Genomic DNA, 17,049 nt, shown 5'->3' with positions numbered 1-17,049 from the left:
TAGGGTGTCGATATCGAATGGTGATATTATTAATAGCTCTACAATCAATACACATACGCCATGTTCCATCTTTCTTAGGCACTAAAATAACCGGAACAACACAAGGACTAAGAGACTCACTCACATAACCTTTGTTGAGCAGTTCTTGCACTTGTCGCTGAATTTTTTTAGTTTCTTCTGGATTTGTCCTGTATGGTGCACGGTTTGATAAAGATGCACTAGGAATAAGATCAATTTGGTGCTTAATCCCTCGTATTGGCGGCAGCCCCACTGGTATCTCACTTGGAAACACATCATAATACTCCTGCAAAATGTTACCAACAATAGGGCAAAAAATGCTGCATATCGTGAATTGAAATCAAAGCATACTTGCATACCAAAGCATAAGCAACAGAAGTGGATGCAACCAATTCATTAATATCAGATTTATTAGCAAGCAAGTAATGTCCTTTCAATGTTATCTCATCTTTCTTACTACTAACAGATTTGGCATTTTTATCGCTATCAATTTTATTTTTTGTAGCTTTAGTAACATCATCATGCACAATAGCTTCAGGCGACATAGGAAGCAAAACAATTTTCTTATCATGGTGTATGAGAGAATACAGATTTGATCTACCATGATGCATGCAATCCGTATTAAATTGCCGTGGTCTACCTAGAAGAATATGACAAGATTCCATAGGCACAACATCACATTCAACAACGTCATGATATGATCCAACACCAAAATTAATTCGCACCAGTCTCGTTACCTTAACCTTACCACTATTGTTGAGCTATCGAATGTGATATGGATGTGGATGCGGTTTGGTCGTAAGTGCAAGCTTCTCCACCATATTGCTGCTAGCCAAGTTATTGCAGCTACTTCCATCAATGATCAAACGGCACGAACGCTCTTTAATGACACACTTTGTTTGAAACAGTGTATGCCGTTGATTTTGCTCCGCCTTCTCCATTTGTGCACTAAGCACACGCTGCACAATGAGGCTCTCATAATGATCTGCATCCTCTGCACCAATCTGATGTACTGGTTGTTTCTCACTACCTGCATGGTCAGCAGCAAGCAAAGTGAGTGCATCTTCATCAAAATCACTAGCAGAGGAATACCCACCATCTTCTTTGACCACCAAAACATGCTTGCTAGGATAGTCATGTTGCACGTGTCCAAAGCCCTTGCATTGATGGCACTGGACATCTCTTGTTCTACCCGTGGATGCAACCGAAGAGGTACTAGTGGCTGGTTTGTGGGTAGTCTTGGTTGCTGAATTTGTGGGAGGAGCACGTTGCTTGTCGCTAGACGGAGGTGGTGGTGCCGGCCAAATCGGAGAGGGAGAGGGTGGAGGTGCACGTCCGGTCAAAGAGGTAGTCGTGCACGGCTACCATAATGTAGATTTTCCTGCAGAAATATTAGTCTTGGTACTAATACGTCACCCCTGCACTTCCCTTTCAGCTTTACAAGTAAGATGAAACAAATGAGTTACGTTAGTATAATCTTTATAAGTAAGGATGTCCTGAATTTCACGGTTTAAACCATCCAAAAATCTAGCCATAGCAGGTTCCTCATCCTCCTCTATGTTACAACACAACATACCTATTTGTAACTCATGATAATATTCTTCTACACTTTTAGCACCCTATCTTAATTGTTCCAACCTATTTAAAAGATCATGTGCATAGTAAGAAGGAACAAATCTAGCTCGCATGACCCGTTTCAAAGCATCCCATGTTTGTGGCATGTTATTAGGATTTTTCTTGCCATGTTCTATCCACCAAATAGAAGCAAAATTAATGAACTCACTAGTAGCAGTCCTAACACGTGTATTTTCAGGAAATTCATGACATGTAAACTTTTGATCAACAGCAATTTCCCAAGCAATGTATGCATCAGGATCATATTTAACATCAAAAGGAGGTATCTTAAATTTTATTTTACTGAAAGCATCATCATTATTATGTACCTCACGTCGTCGGTAACCACCCATACCTCTTCGATTATTACGTAGCCGTCAGCGATCATGAGTGTCTGGGTCATCTTGTTTAGTATCAGCATCCCAATTGTCCTTGACACGTTCATCCTTGTTGTAATCTTCATCATGCCCATTAGTGGTTTTGGCATGTATCTCATCAAAGCGCCTCAAAATAGCAGCAAGGCTTTTGTCATATGAGCGATCGACGTCTCCGGCCCTGTAAGCTTGGTATTGGTGCAAGCTGCGTGGCCTCCAACTGCCCAATTTTCTCATTCGTCACCTGCAAATCATCATCAAGCCCTTCCATGTGCCCCTTCACTAGCTTTTCAAAATGTTGTATGATGCTCTTGGTGCGGGGAGAATGTGGCATATTTTGATTATCCTCTACTCCTATCATGGTTAGTCGAACAAAGGCAACAAGAAAAACGTACAGCTATTAGGATGTAGCTACGACGCTCACTCTCAACCTGTTACACAAGCTCTTACCAATTCTTACCTTGCTCAACAGGAGGGGACGACAACTAACAAGTCTACGACCGTGGATGAAGTGTATCTGTGCCGCAACAACAGGACCTGTCAAGCTATAGTCGAAATATGTGGGGTTGTAGGTAGGCTGAAGCAAGGAAGTACTAGCACCATGTTAGTCACAAAAGCAAGTTGAATAATCGTTCAACGGTGGTACTGTGCTGGTCCTAGCCTAGACCATGCTAGAGGCGCGAGCCTGGACACAAAGGAAGTCACAACACACCACCGGAAAACAAAAGACAAGCACAATGAACAACCCTTTTCTTCCTGTTTTTTATTCTTTCTTTTTCCTTTTTTCCTTTTTTTCAGGGGATCCTCAAAACTGATTGTATGAAAAAAAGACTTCACAAGAATCACACACCACACAAGCTTTTCCCAAGAGGACAAGGGTGTTCTGGTAAAAAAAAGATACTCTCTCTCTCTGGAGTATGCCGAGCCTACGGAATATGCACAATGTGGAGAAGTCGAGTATATGTATGAACTACTGCTGCCTTTCTAGAACACTTCAATATATATAGCACAAGCTCAACAACAAAAGGATTTGGTACCACGGCGTGGGATTCGGTCTCAAAACCGATTCGGACTGAAAATCAATTCCAAGTTGAACTTCAACACCACGTGGGATTCGGTTTCAAACAACTCAGATTCCTACTCGGACTTGAATACAAAGATGTATTCGGATTCAATTAACAAAAAGTTTATATGGTAGCACACGATTGTGACTAGAACGTGACAAGAACTCGAAACTCTAAAGGACTAAAACTAAGACCAGCAACTCGATACAACCGATGCAACCAAAAACTTAACAAGCCCTAACTAAACAGTGCTAGCAAAGGCTCAAAGGGTTTATAGGATTGCGGGTAAACTAATCTACTAATTTTTTTGGGCTTTTTCTGGACTATGGGAAAGTAAAACAGCGAAGAATTGGAAGTCTCTCACCGATAAACCTTACTCTGATTGCCAACTGATAGGAACCCGCCAGGGTTGATTCCTGATCTTTCAATGAGAGGACGTGGGATAACTTCGATTGGCGGATGAAAACGACATTCAAAGCTAGACTACAGCCTTCCAAGCTGCACCTTAGCAACCGATACACCACCTCCAATGGCTGCCACGATCTTGTGAAGCGTGTCACCCGGCCACTAGGGCACTTATCATGCAAGAAATCGAAGAACTAGCAAGAACAAGTATAACAAGTACTTAATTTACTAGATGAAGATGAAGGTTTCAAACTCAATCTGAAATAAGGTGGGGTTTCGAAGATAAGAAGACGAGCGGCTGATCTAGCACACGCGCTTACAAGCAAGTAGCGAGTGCTAAACTTGATCTAAACAAAATCCAACTGTCCTTGGTGGCGGCTATGGGGTATATGAAGGTAGGAGGATGACCACCAGGATGTTGAGGTCGTGCTCCAACCCTAGGATGCGTCCCTAATGGACCCGACTAAATAGATGGCCTATTGGGCCAAAATAAGGCGACGCAGCACCTTTAGATAGAAAACCTCTCGATAGTAATTCGGTCATTGCGACCTCCTCAGAATTGATATAGACTTGAGTCTAGATCCATATGAAAATAGAGTTTATAAGAATTCCATGAAGTACTTAAATATCCCAATCCGAGTCCGTATGCGACAGTGGTGGCCATCACAAGTTGGTCCTGTCCTGCAGGTTGGACCTGTCCTGCAGTCCGAATCCAACCTGCGCGAATCCTTTTCCCTTTCAGTCTTCTCCCCAGTTCCTAACTCTCCCCGGTTCCTAACCAAAACAAGAGTGCACGCGTCTTCATGGTCTAAATATGATGGATAGGAACTCAAGAGTAAACTTACTTGATGATTAAGTTGACGAGCACGGGCGCGAGTAATAGGACAAGAAACTGTTACTTGTATCTGTGAAGAAAATGATACTTGTATGGGCGTGGATGTATCGTTGATGGTGATGTCCTCGTCACTGGGTTAACAATCTAGCAAGTGATGTAACTTGCATATAATTTGATTAATTAATCACCGATCATGCTCCGAAGCAATAGAGAAAGAGTATAGCTAGGTTACTGCAGCTGCTTCGTTTCAATTTTTTTTCTTTCGTTTCAAAAAAAGAAAGGGTTACTGTGCTGCTTCTGCAAACAGGATGTAGCTAGACGTATACGGAACGCGCATGCTGGTATGCCGCACGCTAAGTTATTCCCGATCGATCGGGTCATGCACACAAGCATGGCCGGCCGGTGTCGCTGTTGCGCCCAGCTAGCTTGTTGCACGAACTCCATTCACCTCCGATCCCGTGCATGCCGCGGCGCTCCATCCGTGCGTGCATCCTCCATGCATGCAACAGGTAGCTGGCTACTCGTCGTTCCACGCGCGCACGGTCACGGCGGGGACATGCATGCATTGCATCTATCGCATGCTGTTGCTGTGTGTGGATCGGATCGGATCGGAGCAAGGCAGCAAGCCAGCCATAGCACAAGAGATCGATCGAGTATTAATATTTAAAATAAAAGGCGATCACACATACGACACCGCTGCATGCACCATGCGTGGTCCCCACCCCGCGCCCGCGTACGTGCAACTGCAACTGCGCTAGCTGCAGACATGTACCAGGCGCCGAACCTTCTTCCCTAGAGCTCCATCCAGAGCAGGGACGACCGTACCCTACCCACCATGGATGCATATATATAGCTGGGTATCCTTGTTGTGTTTGCAGCTAGTAGCTACATCAATCACATCGATCATCCATCGGCCGGACCCGTCGACCAAGCAGCAGCTAGCCATGTCGCACATCGCGGTGGAGCGCAACCGGCGGCGGCAGATGAACGAGCACCTCAAGGTGCTGCGGTCGCTGACGCCGGCGCTGTACATCAAGCGCGGCGACCAGGCGTCCATCATCGGCGGCGCCATCGACTTCATCCGGGAGCTGCAGCAGGTGCTCGACTCCCTCGAGGCCCGCAAGAAGCGCCGCAGCAGCAGCGGCAGCGGCGGCTTCGGCTTCACCCCGAGCCCCACGCCCAGCCCGCGCTCCCACCTCCTCTCCTCCTCCGGCGGCGCCACCAGCAGCAGCGCCGGGAGCAGCACCCCGTCCCCGCCGGTCGTCGGCAAGGTGGCCCCGGCGGTGAAGGAGCTCGCCGCCTGCTGCAACTCCCCCGTGGCCGACGTGGAGGCCAGGATCTCCGGCGCCAACGTCCTGCTGCGCACGCTCTCCCGCCGCGCGCCCGGCCAGGCCGCCACGATGGTCGCCCTGCTCGAGGCCCTCCACCTCGAGGTGCTCCACCTCAACATCAGCACCATGGACGACACCGTCCTCCACTCCTTCGTCCTCAAGGCACGCCGATCCGCCGCATCATGCATTATTAATATTGTTCTTCATTATTGATTGCGCGCTATAATTGTTGGCATTATGTTCAAGCCCTTACCCTAGCTTGTTGCAAGCACTGATAGATGAAGCTGCAGCTGATTACATGTTGTTGTTGCATATATGTGTGCAGATCGGGCTGGAGTGCCAGGTCAGTGTTGAGGACCTTGCCTACGAGGTGCAGCAGACCTTCGTCTGCGGCAGGGAGCAGGAGCAGGATCATGAGCAGCTGGTGCTGGTGGACCAGCAGGAGAATAATCTCATGTACTCAGCCATGCCCATGACCATATAACGACGGATTGATAATGCAGCTAGTTAGCTAGTTACACTAGATCGATCTCCTTCCTTGCTCTTTGCCCTTCATTCCAAATTGTAGATCGGTTTAGTTTTTTAGATTCATAGATATTATTATGCATCTGTATGTCTAGGTGCATAATAATATCTATGAACCTAGAAAGTTAAAAAAATCTACAATTTAGAACGAAGGAAGTCCTGGCTCAAAGTTCCATGGACCTCGTCTCTCTCATCTATCTGCAGGTCGATCTAAGTAGAGCTAGATAGCTAGCTTTAGTTTGTGCGACACAATTACACACATCCATGTGTGCTCTGTAATCTGTATGAAGCGTATGACCACTACTTGTAGTCAAGAATCCGCCGGTTATTATAATATTATAAATACAATTTCTTGTCTCCGGAAGAGCACAGTCCCCCCATCATTGAGAAGCTGTGCGACGAAATGGTGTTCAAAGGAAAGTCTCCTCACTGGCTCAAACTTTTGATCGTACGAGAAATGCATCCTCCGTCTTTGTTGGTGGCCAATGTTGTTGGTGCAGCAATACATCGACACCACAAACTTCGGTCATTGCTGGTGGCATTCATCAACAAGTTAAAAGTATATACATTCAGAAACTTTCGAAATAACTCATGTTCATCAGATGCAACTAAGGGTGCGTTTGGTTGGTTGTATCATTTGATTCATGTATGAAATGATTCAAAATAATAATGATCCTTTTGTTTGGTTGGGTGAATTGAACCCACTCATCCAGGATGAGTCCATCCCACTTAATACATTATTCTACTAATTAGATGAACCATATGGTACAAACAAATTGGTTGAACCATCCCATCCAGGATCATCCATATATGCATCATATGGTGCATGCAACCAAACACACCCTAAGAGAAGCAAACAAACATCTAAGAACAACATTCATGTGGTCTGGTGATCGGTAGCTGAGACAGTGAGACGAAACATGTGAGAGGTGAGCGACACTTTACTGATCGTTTTGCAACGAGGATGACGGTAATTCCCATGGTGACGGTGAACTCAAACTGAATAGTAGGGCCGGTACCACAGGCCCAATCCCTCCCTATATGTACGAGGGAGCATGAGTATGATCCGGCCCACAGGTGCTATAATCAGCACGGCCCACAGGTGCTAAATCGGCCCGGCCCATATCCCCTTCGTCCTCCTCCGTCTCATCTCCCTTCTCTAGTCGTCTTCAAGCTCCGGCTTCCTCCCTCGCTCTCCTCCCTCCGACCGCGCGCGCTTACTGGTCTAGTCTATTGCTACTTGCTAGGGGAAGAACGGAGGGAGACGACTGAACAGGGCCGCCACACCGGTGCTTCAGCTTTAGCGCCCCTATTCCTTCCCCTCCACTCGCTCAACCCGTCAAGTTCAATCCCCACCGGCGGCGTGGAGCGGCGCAACTGAACCACGGTCGCTGGCTTCGACGGCCAACCGATACCTAGATGCCTGAAGAGGCAAGTGGCTTGGCTAATTCCTCCCGTGTCGCTCTCTCCATACCTCACAGTTAGGGCCTGGCCTCCGTCTGTGGCATGGGGGAATCAATCACTGTACTGAATCACTCGTGCTTTGGTGCAGAAATCCGGAGGAGGAGGAGGAGGAGGCGGCGGCCATGGCGATGGCAGCGACATCTACAACGTCCAGGCCGCCGAGATCCTCGCCAAGGAGGCCCTCGTCAGTCCTCTATTCCCAACTCTGCTCTACTCACCTCAACTGAATTTCCCCCAACCCAATCCAACCCTATCAAATTTCAGCTGCTCCCCATCAACGAGGCCGCCCCCATCTACGAGAAGCTTCTGGCCACCTTCCCCACGGCTGTCAGTATACTTTCGCTTGATCCTTTGCTTCCTCATTCGTTCTGCCAAAGTACTGACAAACAATGTGATGCGCAGGCCAAATACTGGAAGCAGTATGTCGAAGCCTACATGGCCACCAACAATGACGATGCCACCAAGCAGATTTTCAGCAGATGCCTGCTCAACTGCCTCCACATTAGCCTCTGGTCTGTGCTCAACTCACCTGCCGCATATTAAACCTTGCACACGCATGCTCTATCTATCTGGGTTGACACGCACGGATATCTGCTCTCATGCAAGAACATTGGATCATTGATTCTCCCTGGTCGGGTCTAACTTGCAGGCGCTGTTACATCAACTTCATCAGGAGAATAAACGATAAAAGGGGCTCTGAGGGTCTCGATGAGACAAAAAAGGCTTTTGATTTCATGCTGAACTATGTTGGTAAGCAGAAGATTCTCATTCCAAGCAGTGTCTGGTGATGAAGCCACTTTTCGATTAGAATGTACTAATAAGCTTTAAATCTCCAGGGAACGATGCCGCTTCTGGCCCTATTTGGATGGAATATATCGCTTTCTTGAAGTCAATGCCGGTCTGTTGTGCTACTTCTTATTTCCTGTTCGATTCCCCATTGTAATATCATGGCCTTAATATTTGTGTTTGTTTTCTGGGTCATTGCTGGCTTGCAAATTCTTTAGGTTGTGACGCCCCAGGAAGAGTCGCATCGCATGACTACTGTACGTAAAGTGTACCAGAAGGCAATTTTAGTTCCTACTAATCATGTAGAACAGCTATGGAAGGATTACGAGAACTTCGAGAATTCTGTCAGCCGCACCTTGGTAATTGGAATTTCTGTCTGGATTTTAATCTTTCTGCAAAGGAGCATGCCAAGTCTAGAAGTTGTGTTGGGAAAAAGAAACTTAGTTCTTATATGATTTTCTGCTGTTTTAATATTACCAACCTTTTGGCAATGTAAACTTGACTTCATTTTACTTCATAGCTTGTACAACCGTACTTGAGCTGATGATTACTTATGCATGTTCCAGGCAAAAGGTTTGTTATCTGAATATCAACCAAAGTTTAACAGTGCTAAAGCTGTATATAGAGAGCGAAAAAAGTACATTGATGATATTGATTGGAATGTGCTGGCCATCCCCCCTACAGGCTCTTTCAAGGTAAGCCATTTTCTCAGGTCCTAATATTGATTCATACTAGGTGACTAGTTATGGTGCAACCCCATAGATGTTGACTTAAAAAATATTTATAGATAACTATTTGTAGTGTACTCCTACTTACTTGGGGCTAAGGGCTTTGTCGTCGTTGTATGGACACCATGTTTCAGTTTGAAATACGTTTTAATATATTATTAATACATGTTTTCTACTTTTATATCCTCATTGTTGATGGTTCTTGTTGTGTTTCATCTCTAGCCTACCCCAACCTACTTCGAACTAAAAGGCTCTGTCATTCTGCTGCGGTTGCTGTTGTCTCAGTTTGAAGTTTGTTTGTTGCCCCTAGAAAGATAGCTTAAATTGTATGACATGGAAGTTTCTCTCCCCCTTGTTGCACCTCAATTTGCTTCTGCAGTACTACCACAAACAGAAAAATTGAATGCGCTAAAACTTGCAACCTGTATAGCTAGTTAGCTGAAGTCCATTCAGTACCTGCCCAGTATTCACAAATAGAAATTTATTGTGGACTGCATCTGCTTAATGTGAAAGTAAAATTTTTCATTGGGTCAGTTTCATATGCATCAAATGGAACTTCTCCCATAATGTGTTTGGGCTATTGTGTTTCTCCTCAATTTCAGGCTATGACTACCATATTAAACTTAATAAAGATACAAATACCCTACCTTATAAAGTGTAATTTTTGTGTTTCATTTACTGATGTTGCTTTGGATTATTGAACCTTTTTCTGACAATTTTTTTCAACACTGGAAAATTATGTTCACTTCCTTTTCAGTCTGGTAGGTCCAAATGACTACTATATGAGTGACAGATAACTTGTTCACTTATTTCACAGGAAGAGCAACAGTGTATGGCATGGAAAAGACTTTTGGCATTTGAAAAGTGAGTAAGCATCTGTGTCACACATGCTACGTTGCCATGAGTGAAAAATCACCCATGTTTTTCTTCCTCCACTTAATTTAATTTTATAGAGGGCCACTTAATTTAATTTTGTTCTTCATATTCTTATCCTCTTACCTCCACCTTCAAATGATTATATAGTTTTTATTTATTTGCAATTTAGAGAGTATGACTTATTACATGTACAATTTGATCATGCCTTCTGAACTTAGTGTAGCATTTTTGTTTTCTATGCTTAACTGTAAGTTGTAGCTTGTTTATGTTCTGCGATCTGTATATACCTTTTCTTTTCTTTATGGTCATTCTGTGGGGGCAAATTATGGATCGAACCATTAACTCTAACTTGCTGTCCAGTTTGTCACTTCCATATAAGATTAGTCCTTACATCTCTACTAACTGCAAGAATTCTGTTTCAATCTAGGGGGAACCCTCAAAGGATAGATGTTACAACAGCTAATAGGCGTGTTACCTTTACTTATGAGCAAGTAAGCTTATTTCTATCCGTACACTTAGATGCTAGAGGCCTAAGCTTATTTCTATCTGTATACTTTGATGCTAGAGGCCTACGATTGAGATGATACTGCATGTATCATTCTTTTGTTTAACTCTAGTCAGGAAGCTTTATACAGTGTGATCGTATTTTTGACATGTGTAAATATCTCGTTTAGGACATTTATAAACATCTTGTCTATACACTGTTATGGCTAAATAGTTTATAGGCTAGAGTTTGTATTTACTTCCTAACCCGTCTCTTTCTTTCCTTTCTTGTACAAATGCTCATTACTCCTTTGTATTTATACACTGTGAAGACCCCCACATTTCATGGTCAAAAAGGGAAAAAAACATCTTCTATGTGCTTTGACTTTATGGAAGCAAATTGAAGTTTTCAGATTTGTTCTTCATTAATGGAATAATACGCATCTCTCCTGCGTATTTGAGATTTTCTTTTCAGATTTTCTATGTAGTTCTTGCTTTTATTGTTTTAGTTTACCCAATACAATTAAAATCACTGAAGTTGCTATTTGGGCTACTGTACCCTATAGAAATGTCTCTTACCTTGAATCTTTTAACCTTGAGGCCTGAATTGACTGGTTCTGCCATTGCACAGCGGAACATATAGATTTTGTAAATGGTCAATGGGCCGAATGCAATTGATTTAATTATTACATTTTTTTTGCCAGTGCCTGATGTATCTATATCATCATCCGGATATATGGTACGATTATGCTATGTGGCATGCAAAGAACGGTTCAATGGATTCGGCAGCCAAAATATTTCAGCGTGCTCTAAAGGCGATCCCTGGTAACATTTTCTTAATGGATTCGGCAGTTAATTCAATTATGGATATTCGTTCTACTAGTCAATGAATTATTTTGGAGTATGTATCTGGAAGGAATGTCGGGGAAAAACAAGAACAGAGTTTCAAATAGGTTTATCTACTGCCAGGAGTTGCAGACTTTACCTGGTAGAACTAAATGACTGGTTTACTTAAATAAATTTCATAGATGAATTGGAATATTCCCTAAGTACGTCTCCAGGGGGACATACATTACCACCGGGAGATGACATCTTTGAGGAGGTTATTTAAGGCACTGCATATTTTCGAGGAGGATATTGAATTGAATGCCTCCACTTGTCTGTGTACCCACATGTTAGTTCATGCCCTGGGCAGTTCAGTTTGTGTTCCAAGAGCAAGTGAACAATTCAATCTGTCAACTGAAAGGAGCAGTGAGCCTCATGAATTCTTTATTGTAACCACCAACCTGTTGTAGTAGATGTCTTGCTTACAGTCAAATGGACTACTAGTGAACCTCATGAATTCTTTATTGTGATAAATGTATTATATACTTAAATAACATAACAACTGCCCTGCTTAAATCATGCTGAATACTACAGATATCAGAGAATGACATGTAGTTCGTAATTCTAATCATGTTGCATGCTTGCATCGAGCAGACCTGGGAAATATTTTTTTGTATCCATTTTGAGTTAGATTTGTTACATCTAAAGCAGCGTTTCTGGCCTAATTTGACCCCTGAAATTCTCTTTCCTAGATTCTGAATTACTTAAGTATGCCTTTGCTGAAATGGAAGAGTCCAGAGGGGCAATACAGGTCCATTACCTGCCCTTCATCACTAATAAGCTAGAATCTCTCTTAGGATAATCTTTGTTTTCTCATATACACTTTCCTTTGTAGACCGCTAAGACAATATACGAGTCTCTTCTAGGTGAAAATGCTAGTGTAACCTCACTTGCACACATTCAGGTGAGGTGGCATTATTTTTTGATGTACTTATGTTCTATCGTTGAGCACTTTGTGATAAATTTTGTGCTGTGGTTTCCTACTGTAGTTTATTCGGTTCTTAAGAAGAACTGAAGGCATTGAAGCAGCTCGTAAGTACTTTCTGGATGCTCGGAAGTCACCAAGCTGCACTTATCATGTGTATGTTGCTTATGCTACAATGGCATTCTGCATCGACAAGGATGCAAAGGTTGTGAAAGTGATGGCATCTATATTTTTTTCCTTTGTTTTTCATAGGTTCAATATTGGTTTGATAGAGTGGTGAAGACAATTAGAAATAAATGTGTAGGTTTCATATGGTCTAATATGTAGCATTGAGTTCAAGTTTCAAAAACCATGAGTTCATCACAAAATCATATCTTCAATAACGTTTATAGATTCACTTTGTAGCATCTTTCACTTTTAGTATTTATCCTTTGGAACCTTTTTAAGTAATCTTCCATGTCAGCAACAAAGCCTTCATGTCCTTTCTGGGCAAGCTACATAAAGTGGGACCTTTTTTAATCTGGCCATCCTAGTGAGTTGTTTGGGTCATGCAGAGGATTAGAATTCATCCCATGATTGTTTGTTTTTTGGGGCATACAGTTCCATGCCATCCAATTTAAGCTGCACAAGATTGACAAAGATTGTCTACGAACTGAAACCGGCAGAGTGGTGAAATTTGGTTTTAATAAGCCAATGATGGTGCACTGATGTTTTTCTGCTGGCCATCTTGTTTCCACATACATTTTCATGAAGCAAATATGCCATATGATACGCTTTTCATAAAGTTATGCAGGTGTTGAAAAGAAAATTGATCCATTAAAGTTGCATTAGATATGATAAGGATTAAGGAAGTAGGTTTTGTGGACTATTATACTAATTCCGTTAGCATTTTACGTTGAGCTCAATTCTAGTTAGTTTTGAAGATAACATTTCATATTATATACATACTGATTCTTGATTTCATTTCTTCCTTCAGTTTGCTATAGTTAGTTCATTATTAACATATGGTAAGTATGCTCTTATAGGTGGCACAAAGTGTTTTTGAAGCAGGTTTAAAGAGATTTATGCATGAGCCAGGATACATCCTTGAGTAAGTTTTTTTTAACCTTTTCTTTGACTCAATTGGCAATTCTCCCCTAGAATGACCATGTGTTTTATGGTCTGTTATGCTCTCATGCATATATTGAAAATCACTTGCTCCACTGATTAATGTGTGTCAAATGCTATATTCATATATTGGGGACTGAGAAGGATTTGCACTTGCTTTATATTATAGTAAGATTACTGAAACTGATGCTTTATTCAGATATGCAGACTTCCTGTGTCGTTTAAATGATGATAGAAATGTGCGTGCTTTGTTTGAGAGAGCACTAAGCTTACTTCCTCCTGAGAAATCCACAGAGGTAAGCCTTTTGTTATATTGTGATGCCTTTTCTGCATCACTTCGCATTTTCTTAAGCAAGGTCTTAATCAGCACTGAACTTTGACAGTACCAATAAGCATTAATAGCTCATAATTTGGCTATTTATGCCTTTTTTTTTTTGGAATTCTCAGTTGCTTTGGCAACTAATGTAGTCATGTTACTGGATATTTGTTAGAGGTGCAAAATGCATATAGATACGTTTGTTATCTGAATTAATGGATGTTGCTATTATCTTGTAGGTATGGAAAAGATTTGTTCAATTTGAGCAGACTTATGGGGACTTATCAAGCATGCTTAAGGTACAAGCTCTGTTCATTAGTTTTGTAAATCTGTGCAAAGTGCATGTTGAGGTTGTCACTGCACAATGAAATATGCCTTTTTTTTCACAAGTGCACAGTTGTGGTTAAAATTGACTGGTTCTCCGTATTTGTGGTTTGGATGTGCCATCCCTGGTGTAGCTTACAACACATTTTTTGTAAGCTTCCCCACAATGGATTACATTAGAAGTTTAGAACCATACTATCCATTGATAGTTTATGAAACAGTGCCGGCAAGTACCATAGATAATATTAAATCATGGTGTATGGTTCAGTTAGCTTTTGCTCTTTCCTTTACTTGCCTTCCCATTATACGGTCAGTTGCATGTTTCTTACTAACTAGCATGTGTGCCATACTGCTTTGTCAATTAACATTTCCACTTCCTTCTTCCCATCTTTCAGTGTTCCCTTCTGAGTCCTTCTCTTCTCTTTTAGCATTTTCATGTTTCTGAGTCTTATAAGTATTTTTCATATTTTCACTGGAGAACTACATTTTTTGCGTGCAATATACCTAAAAATTGTGTTTCCTCAGGTTGAACAAAGAAGGAAGGAGGCCCTATCTAGGACATCAGAGGATGTCCTATCTGCATCAGAAAACACGCTTCATGACGTAGTTTCTCGATACAGTTATATGGATCTTTGGCCATGTTCATCAAAAGAATTGGGTTATCTAGTGAGACAAGAGGTCTGCACTATCCAACTTATACATTAAGCTTGTGTGATCTATACATAAGCAATTGTGTTTGCATTCCTGTACCGGCTGTGAAGTTATGTACTAAATAACCAAATTAAGTTATCTGTTTGTGAGTTATGCGGTCAATTTGGAATCCACTCACAAGCTAAAGTATTATTTAGGTAAAAAAGACTTCCACTGATCTTAGTGTAATGTGCAGTCTTTAAAAAGTTTGCGCACCAAGGGACATCTGTAACTGTTTGGACTACATACTTGATGTAACTTAGATTAACAAGTTTGCCTAAAGTATATATATTTGTATGTGTGGCCTCAGCAGTGATTCTGCAAGCTTCTTGCAACAATCGGAAGGTACAGACTAGTGATTCCAGGGGCTAGAGTGTTTATGCTCCCATAAATTAAAAATATTTGAGTAGATTTCGTGTACCAATAATATGATACAACTTGGATGCAGCCCTTGAATTCTCAGTTAATTTGGGTCAGAAATGTAATGTTTTGCTGGTTGATACTTCCGATGCAGTTTTTTCACAGTTACTGTTTGGTTTCCATGGAGAAGCCTCACTTATCTTTCTTAATTTTACTATTGCAGTGGCTTGCAAAAAACATTGTTAAGAAGGTCGACAGATCAACTTTGCTAAATAGCAGTAATATGCTAGGTGAGCCGCTTTCTTTTAGAGGATGTCATTGCATTATATGGTAAAGTTGCTGAATGTGTATGCTTTTTCTGGTGCAGATAAAGGTACTCTCGGAATTAGTGCAAATACGAGGTTGCTACCACAATCTGCAAAAGTTGTTCGTCCTGAGACTTCCCAAATGGTTATTTATGATCCGAGACAGATGAAAGGTATTTGCATGGAAGAACTTTACACTTTTCCAAAACTTTTGTGTTTGAGCTCATTTTCCTTTGACAAAAGATAAGCTAGCAGAACTCCATTCCTTTCTGTGTTTTGGATGACCTAGCTGTTTTTATCAGCCTGGGAAGGGTTTATAGAATAGAGTTTGTGGTTGGATTGACCATGGGATATTGCTTTTTAGACTAGTCCAACCCCTTGGTTGGCAAGATTGGAAAATCATTGTTTTGAAGACATCAATGTTGATTTGTCAGGTCCAGAGTTTTCAGCTGCTACCAGTGGGTACACAAAGGAGGTTGAAGACATGCTCAAAACGCTTTCTCCAGCGACGGCATCTTTCATCAAGAACTTGCCTGCTATTGAAGGTCGTCACACGTCACTCCTCTCTCGTAGAGTATTGCCTTCATTGTGGGCTGTTGAGTGCTGAGGGCTTCCTATTTGCATGACATGCACAGCTGAATGATCTGTTTTGAGTACACGCTGAATATGTGAACATCTTGGCAGGACCATCACCGGATATTGATGTGGTGCTCAGCGTACTGCTGCAGAGCACCTTGCCAGTCACACAGAATGCTGGGAAAGCAAGTGGTGCGAGCGAGCTCTCAGGCGTCGGCAAATCTGGACTGAACCAGAATGGATCTGTTCATAGACCTCCAAGAGAGAGGAGGAAGGACGCCGGAAGTAAGTAACCCGTCACTGTCTGTGTGATTAAATGGACTCTGAGGTGATCTAAGCTCGATGGAATGGGAATGGAATGCAGGACACGGGGTGCAAGAGGAAGAAGATGCCGCGACGGTGCAGAGCCAAGCTGCAGTGCCAAGGGACATATTCAGGCTTCGGCAGATCCAGAGGAGCCGTGGGCTGGGCGTGGGTGGTGCCGCCGCTGCCTCGCAGCAGTCTGGATCCTCGGCATTCTCCTTCTCCGGTGGTGGAAGCGCCTTCTCCGGGGACCACTCTGCGAGCACAGACTAGTTGTTAGTACTGTAGTTACTAATATTTTTTTTAGCAAATCACAGTACAGACGTAGATGTTGTACTTTAATGGAATTCATCTAGTGGCTGTGTTTCAGAATTTACATTGCTGCAGAGTAATGTAAGAACCAAACCGAGACTGTTGATGCTAACTTGCTAAGCCGTGTGTAAGGCCAATCCCAATAGAGTGTTTTATTTATTTTTTATTTTCAAGAGTGCCATACCATCCAAGTGCTTTGAGTTGATTAATAAAACAACCCCTCCAATGCAATGCCATTCTGTTGTTTTATGGATTGTAGTGTCGCGGGCCTGAGGGGACGACAACTTCAGAAAGTCGCTTTCGGTTCTTGTCATCCCAATCGATGGAAAGTTAATTTTGTTGTATTAAATGATGTTAGTGTTATATTTCTAAAAATCCTTGGATGTGAATTTGAGGAATAATTTCATAATTGCTGCATGAAAATGTATTTAAATTTTTAAAAG

The 17,049-nt window shown here is 42.4% G+C and overlaps 2 protein-coding genes across 2 annotated transcripts; both read left to right on the top strand.

Moving 5' to 3' along the window:
* Positions 1-5,203: 5,203 nt before the first annotated feature.
* LOC101780703 (transcription factor MUTE) lies at positions 5,204-6,530 on the top strand. Its single transcript, XM_004968577.3, has 2 exons — positions 5,204-5,803; positions 5,967-6,530. The coding sequence occupies exons 1-2, from the start codon at positions 5,255-5,257 to the stop codon at positions 6,123-6,125; spliced, it is 708 nt and encodes a 235-aa protein (XP_004968634.1). The 5' UTR covers positions 5,204-5,254; the 3' UTR covers positions 6,126-6,530.
* A 798-nt stretch (positions 6,531-7,328) lies between these two features.
* LOC101780017 (cleavage stimulation factor subunit 77) lies at positions 7,329-16,837 on the top strand. Its single transcript, XM_004968575.3, has 23 exons — positions 7,329-7,597; positions 7,719-7,814; positions 7,895-7,957; positions 8,033-8,142; positions 8,280-8,380; positions 8,467-8,528; positions 8,635-8,775; positions 8,983-9,111; positions 9,962-10,008; positions 10,448-10,511; positions 11,208-11,328; positions 12,081-12,139; positions 12,224-12,292; positions 12,378-12,518; positions 13,339-13,403; positions 13,620-13,716; positions 13,976-14,035; positions 14,586-14,738; positions 15,334-15,400; positions 15,478-15,588; positions 15,850-15,960; positions 16,100-16,276; positions 16,356-16,837. The coding sequence occupies exons 1-23, from the start codon at positions 7,586-7,588 to the stop codon at positions 16,565-16,567; spliced, it is 2,268 nt and encodes a 755-aa protein (XP_004968632.1). The 5' UTR covers positions 7,329-7,585; the 3' UTR covers positions 16,568-16,837.
* Positions 16,838-17,049: the final 212 nt, after the last annotated feature.

The sequence above is a fragment of the Setaria italica genome, chromosome V, assembly GCF_000263155.2.
Source record: "Setaria italica strain Yugu1 chromosome V, Setaria_italica_v2.0, whole genome shotgun sequence".
NCBI classification, from domain to species: domain Eukaryota; kingdom Viridiplantae; phylum Streptophyta; class Magnoliopsida; order Poales; family Poaceae; genus Setaria; species Setaria italica.
The sequence above is the reverse complement of the archived record's forward strand: the minus strand, read 5'-3'. Positions and strand labels throughout refer to the sequence as shown.